At 28.7% G+C, this 7,472-nt stretch overlaps 1 protein-coding gene across 1 annotated transcript; it reads left to right on the top strand.

The window, feature by feature from the left end:
* Positions 1–4,937: 4,937 nt before the first annotated feature.
* Positions 4,938–5,755, top strand: LOC108452524 (transcription repressor OFP6-like). The gene has a single exon (XM_017750323.2). The coding sequence runs from the start codon at positions 5,059–5,061 to the stop codon at positions 5,629–5,631; it is 573 nt and encodes a 190-aa protein (XP_017605812.1). The 5' UTR covers positions 4,938–5,058; the 3' UTR covers positions 5,632–5,755.
* The last annotated feature ends 1,717 nt before the right edge of the window (positions 5,756–7,472 follow it).

Below are 7,472 nucleotides of genomic sequence, written 5' to 3'. Positions count from 1 at the left end.
TACTAGAGGTGACGTGTCATTTGTTGGTAACCTTGGTGGTTAAGGAAACGTATTTCTAATTAGCAGCCTTATTTCCAAAGCGAGTTGAAACATACGGGACAGCTAAAGGGTGGTCATGTTTGGTGCGAGTCAGTGTTGAAAGATTTAGGGAAAATGTAGAAATTGTGAACTTAATGACTTCAGTGTGTCACTCACGACCAAATCTAGTATTCCGAGTTAAGCAGCCTCATAGACCCGATCGTGGAGTTATCGATGGAGTGTACTGCGTAGACCTCAGACAAATGACATGCGACTATAAGAGATTTCAAGTACTTCATTATCCATGCGCACAGGCAATTGTTGCATGTGCCTCAGAATGTATAGATTGCATGACCTATGTTGACGAAGTTTACAGATTTGAACACGTGTATAATGTTTGGAAACCTAAATTCTCACTTGTCCCTGATGAAAGCATGTGGTTGCCTACCTCGCACACTCTTTTCAAGTTGGTACCAGATAAGAACTCGCGGCGGCGCAAGTCGAAAGATCGACTAAACTCAACTAAGATACGAGAAAATATGGATATTCGAGAGTGGGGAGACACCAAGGTTATGCATATATTGTACGTACCCAAGGCATATGAAGTCAACATGTCCAAACAACTTATGAGCATTGAGGAAAAGAGCTAATTAAAACACTAACTTACTAACTTATTCATTAATTTTTCTGTAAAGTGTAAGTTATTAGTATTTCTTCAAGTAAGATATATTATAATTTGGAATTAGGAAGCTTTTGATCAATTCTTTGTTCTGTCAAAATTTTGTACTTAACAAGTCGACAGAAAAAACATGAATGAAAAAATAACAAAAATAATTGTAAAATTTAAACTCACAATATGATAGGTTACAAAGCAAACTTAATAAATTTGTTTGGTATATTGTAAATAAGTGTAGATTTAAGATGTAATACAAATTACACAATTTGGTACTAAGAAAAAAGTGTCTTATAAGGCTCGTTTTTACTGCCACATCAGTGAAAATGCGTATTGTATGACGCGTTTTCTTTCTCTTCTAAAAACGAGTCTTATAGGGCACATTTTTATTGATGTGGGCGTGCTTTTCTTCTCTCTAAAATTAACATAGATCGATAAATTTTAAAATTTTCAACCTACTTTCTCAATTGTGTTTCTTTTTTAGCATATATGTTTAAATTAACTGCTAATTATATTAGTAGATTATTAATAAGAAAAAAAATCTAAATAGGCTGCATAATCACAAGGTTACTTCTGGTCTGACCATCTAAAAAAGGCTGATTAGTATTAGGTTTGTATTTATTTGGCCCCGTGAACCTTTGGTATCCAGCGGATCAGTAGTCCATTTGCTTAATTTGAGAATCTATGATTCAGCAATAATAGTGCATGTGAATCCTCTAAAATACAATCCACTTGTTTATCTACTCTGACTCTCTATGCTCTTCCACACTTGCATTTTATACTTAAAATGAGTTTTTGATTAAGAGAAATTTAGGAATTGGAGTCCACTTGACTATTATCTGTATCAAATCTTTTTATTTATTTGTTTATGCTTTTTTAACGTATTACTTTTACTATTCTTTGTTACATACTAAGCCAATTGTAGGTGATACATGCTCTTTAATATATGTATTATTTGAGTTTTAGCTTGGTAATTTTTCTCATATTGGGGTTTGAATTTTTTTGGTTTAATTTAGGTTTTGAATTTGACAATTGTTTCCACATTGGTGCTTAAATTTTAGGGTTTTCAATAGAGTTGGCTATAGGTCAAGTTTGGGCCGGGCCAAGTAAAAATTCAGGCCGATTTTTATGCTCGGTCAAAAAATTGGCCTAAAATTTTGCCCAAACACGGCTTAGATAAAAATACTAAAACCTGAACTTAACTAAACTTGGCCCATCCATATTAAAGTTTTTATATTATTTTATATAAAATAAATCTAAAAATACATCAATTACGCTAAAAACAATAAAATAAATGATTCCCAACAAATGAAATTTTTTTATAAAATTACTTAAATAACATTAAGTTAAGTGCAACTTAGCAAGCAAATACCTTTAAAATAATAACAAAATTAATAATAAAACAAGAGTTATATAATATCCAAATAATAAAAAGTAATAACAATATAATAGTAAAATGATAGAAAAATAATGAAAAAACAGTGGGAAAATAGTAAAAAAAAAAGAAGAAAAACTTACTCGAGGCTCGGCCCATGGACAAGTCTAGTTTTCAAGGATTAACTTGGATAGAAAAACTTCAAGTTTCAATATGAGAACATTTGCTAAGTTCAAGGCTTAGCTTTAACAAAAAAAAAAAAAAAAGACAAATCCAATTGTGAAAACAATTGCTAAGTTTAGGACCTAACTTGAAAAAAAAAAGTTTAAACCTCAATGTAAGAAAAATTACTAAGTTTAAGCCTCAAAATGTGATTTAACCCTATATATAAATGAGGCATGTGACATTTTTATTTTTATAATTCTGTTGTAGAGTTAAAATTTATTGTTAATGTATGAAAAATGAATTTAGTTTATATGACAACTTAGTTAGTATATTGTTAGTGGAGTCTTTAAATCAAGATTTAAAGAGTGGCATATATCTTTTATTAAGTATTGAGAAAATGGGATATATGGAAGTATTTTAATTACACTTGTATAGTTAAGATATTTCATTGTTCATGTGTTAAACACTAATCTTTTATATATATATATATATATATATATATATATATATATAATATAATATAAATGAAAGAGTGAGGAGAATAATTATTTTTGTAAGAATATGTTATATAAAAAAGTTTAATTTACGATTTAATTTTTAAGTATATTCATCTTCTTATTTTGATATTTTAATTTTTTTGTCTTAATTTACTATCTAAAATATGTTGAAGTTATGTGTTTCTGTCCTCTTTTAACAAATTTTAAGAAAAAAAGTTTGGTAAGTTCGACTAATAAAAAGTGCCATTTAACATGTTGTGGCGAATAAAAAAATGTCAGTTCGCGTTCCTTCATAATATATATATTATAAAGTATGTATAAACCATAAAATATGTAAAAGAAATGGAAATAACATATAAAAAAATTGGAAAAGCGTATAAAATCTAAATTACATAAAATTATATATACAAAATGAATATGATGATAATGGGTTAAAGCATTAAAGGGATACCTCAATGTAAAATTTTTGCAATCTTTGCTTCTTAGCCATGGTTTTTCGAGAAACAATTGCAACATAAAACAATCGAAGTATATTTAAGCGTAGAAAAAAGTCGTAAAATCAATATGAGTTTCTATTGGCTTTAAGGCTAATTGAACAACAAAGCACCTATATTTTTCTAAACTTTTTTATATTTAATCATTTTGAATATATATTTTATAGTTTATATATGATTTTTTATATTTCCTTTCCATTTTAATAATTTTTATAATTTATATATATTTAGATTTTATTAGAGTTGTCCATGGGTCGGGCCGAGTTAAGTAAAAAAATTAGGCTTGTTTTTTAAAGCCCAGGTCTGACCCGACTCGAAAAATAGGCTTAAAGTTTTGCCCAAGCTTGACCTGAAAAAATGCTAAAACCTGAGCCCGACTTGCTCGTATTAAAATTTTATATTATCTTTTATATAGAAAAGTAAAAAAATACAATAAATACACTAAAACCATTAAAATAAATGATTTCCAACAAATAAAAAATTAAAAAATATACTTAAAGGGCAATAAGATAAGTGCAACTTAGCAAGCAAATACTTTTAAAATAATAATAATTTAACAATAAAACAAGAGTTATACAATATCCAAACAATAATAACAAAATAATAGTAATATAATAGCGAAATGATAGTAAAACAATGAAAAAAGTGTCAAAACAGTAAAAAAACAGCAACAATTTTCTTTTTGCAAATTTTGGTCGGGCCTAGGCAAAAAAAGCTTACCCAAGACATAGCCCGTTTAGAAAATAATCATTATTTTTTTGTCTAAGTTTATTTTTTAAGCCTATATTTTTACTCTAACCCTTCTACTTTCTGAGCCGAACCAAATGGCCTGACCCATGAATAAGTGTAGATTTTATATATTTTCCTTAATTTTGTATATATATAATTATTTCACATATATTTTCTAGATTATTTATATATTTTTCTAAATTTTTAACAATTTATTTTTATGTCTTACATACATATTTTATGAAAGAAAATGATAATTTATAAAAGAGCGTTAAGTGGTACTTTTCATTGGTCAAAACATACCAAATGATATTTTTTCATTGGCCAAAGCTACTTTTCTTAATAAATGTTAAAAGAGGGTAAAAAACGTAACTTTAACATACTTTAAGTATTAAATTGAAAAAAAATTGAAGTATCAAAGTGAGAAAATAGATATATTTTAGGGACAAACAGTGAATTAATCTTATAAAAATAATAATATAATTACCTTTGTTTTTTAAAAGTATATAATTACCTATTATTTGGTTTGTAAAATATATAAATTTAGTGGGTTCTTTAGGAATTAGATTAGATATTTTTATAATAATAAAAAAATATTTTTGGTAGGATTAAAACTGAATTATTGGGTTACAATTTTAATTAATAGCAGTTGACACTGATTAATATCATCCTTTGGTTTTGCAAGCACAAATGGTATATTAAAAGAGAATTTTAAAGAAAACAAGAAAAATTAAATATGAAAGTGGATGTTGCTGTCATCTTCAGTTTCTACAAATAGAAATATTACTACGGCGTAGTATTACAAATTTACAATGCCATTAATCTTCCTTGGGAAAACAAACAACACCCTTAACTATCATTTCACTGAAATCCACTTATTTCCTTTTTTAAAAAAAAAAAAAACAAACAAAAATCCTATAAGACCAGTCAATTTATGACATATTATTTTATGAAAGGAGTAGTTTGGTGAGATTAAAACACATGGACCCCTCGCTCACATGCAGGATTGATTTATAGGATTTATATTTATACAGACATAGCTTCTTCAATCCTCATTCAGCTCAGTTTCTCTATACACTTATCATTTCCTTGTAATTTAAAACCAAAATGTCATTAACCAACAAGAAAAAGCTCATCCTCAACACAGCTTCAATCAGCTTAGGTTGCCGCAGCTGTAAGAAATTGAAGCTTACCAGTGTTTTCAACCCAAAACCCAAACCCCAATCTCCTTACAATCTCTCTTCTTCCAATTCCTCCAATAAAACAACCCCTTATAATTCCATGTCTGAATTTGGAACCCCTACCTCTTTTTCTTCACACACTACTAATCAGTACTGGGAAATGGACATCGAAACAGACAAGGAAGCCATGTGTTCGCCGCCTGCGACCACCGTACGAGGGTTGGGGCGTGTAGGAGGAGAGAGCCTGGCGGTGGAGAAAGATTCCGATGATCCTTACTTGGATTTCAGGTACTCCATGTTGCAAATGATACTGGAGAAACAGATATATTCCAAAGATGAATTAAAGGAGCTTCTCAACTGTTTCCTTCACTTGAATTCGTCTTATTACCATGGGATTATTCTTTCGGCTTTTACTGATATCTGGAATGGACTCTTCTCTATCAAGCCTGGTGCTGGTGGTTCCCCACACCTGCTTTCCCAATTTTATGCTGACATGTGAGAGTAATGAGGGGTTAATAAGCTCAACCTTTTGTTTGGAGGGTTCTTTTTTCTTTTTACCTTCAACTGTAGTCCAATGGGTTAATATGATTTTATAAGTAAAATTTGACAGTTGAGGTTATTAACAGCCCATGTTAATTAAGATATATACTATTTTAAACAAATATTTTCTTCTTCAATGTAGTTGTAAGTTGAAAATGTGAAGCTTTTTTCATGCATTGAAGGAAAGTATGTATTTTTTAAAAAATATTATATATATATATATATATATTTAGAGTTTGTGGATTCAATTTATTTACAAAGTGTTATGTGCTTCTATCATGTAATCATTGTTAAAATATGTAAAAGGTATATATATATATATATATTTTTTTTTTTTTGGAACCTAAAAGTTAATAGTTTCAAAGCAAAATTCATGAATGTACATGAATATGACAGAATAATTATATGTAATTATTATAATAATGATATTTTTTAGTTAAGAATTTTAACTGTAAAAATACATTTGAATAACAAAACTACATTTAAGAACAAAGTTAAACAAAGGTTTAAAACTCACCATAACTAATCCTACAAAACTTGGAACAAGTAATTTCTATCTTCAATCACATTTAATTAAAGGATTCAAAGATTAAAATAATTATTTAAAATATCAAATCTATATAATTACAAATAATTTTATTCAAATTTAATTATTAAGTGTCGTTTTTCTTTTTATTTAGGTAATTTCACCAAAAAAAAAAGAGTTTTCACCCATAATAAATATTATTAGTAATTAAAATAATGTTAGGATGTATAAATTATCTAGAATACATTAATTAAGTTAGTTATTTGTATTTGATCAATGGAGATCTTGGTGGGGGATTGGGATTTGAATTGAGTAGACTCTAGACATGTTAATATCCAAAGTAAGTAGAGATGAACTATTAAAAATGGGGTTGTGGGTGATTTTTTTTATCTTGTTTTGAAAAAGAAAATGGAGAAGTAATTAATGGTAAAGTAGAGTACATTTGATGATGGTCACATATGTTTGTTGTTGTTTGCTAGTGGGCAGCAGTGGGGCAAGTCAACCCACATCACCCCCATTTTTGTATTCTTGGGTGGGACAACATAGCCTTTAATGCTGCCTGTTTCAACAGTTTTTTACTATTTTTTTAACCATAAACAATGACAAAATTATTTATTCCTAATATTTTAGTCATTCATTTCATCATTGTTTTACAACATAAAAAAAAAAAATTTTGGCAAATGCGAACTTGCATAGGGATCTGCCATTTACATGAAATTACTACGGGCAGGTATGTTTATATATTTGTTGGATTGTGCATATCTAATAATTATAAATGAAATGTAATTATCTTATTTGAAATAATATAATGAAATTTATTAAAACATGTGTTAAAAATTTATTGATATTGGTATTTAATAAAGAGGAAATAAGAAGAAGAATGTGGTAGTGATTAAGAGGTCTTTATCTATATTAGGTGTAGAGTCCAAGTATCAAGAGAGGAGAAAGAGAGGGAGGAAGGAGAAGAGAGATTGTAATGCTAGGGTATATTGCTTAAGGGAGTAAAAGGGGAGTAAAAGGGAAGAAAAAGGATCCCTTCAATATCGGTATAAATAGGGGTAAGTTCTCATTGTTTAGTAGAGCCACATCAACGATAAAATGGATGGTGACCCTCTCGTGTGGTCGGTTAGATGATGAGTCCATTATATGCCAGTTGTTTTTAAGTATAGTATAGTGTGGGCTTTCTCTACATTCTCTTAGTTGTGATAATATAAAGATGTTAAGATTCAGTAGTTCCTTAGTAGTCTCCTCTTGGAGATAAGAACGTACTGCAT

Source organism: Gossypium arboreum, chromosome 1 (assembly GCF_025698485.1).
Source record: "Gossypium arboreum isolate Shixiya-1 chromosome 1, ASM2569848v2, whole genome shotgun sequence".
Classification (NCBI taxonomy): domain Eukaryota; kingdom Viridiplantae; phylum Streptophyta; class Magnoliopsida; order Malvales; family Malvaceae; genus Gossypium; species Gossypium arboreum.
The sequence above is the reverse complement of the archived record's forward strand: the minus strand, read 5'-3'. Positions and strand labels throughout refer to the sequence as shown.

What these genes read in the sequence shown, in the direction of transcription:
- LOC108452524 (XM_017750323.2), top strand. Translation starts at nt 5,059, where the DNA reads ATGTCATTAACCAACAAGAAAAAGCTCATCCTCAACACAGCTTCAATC.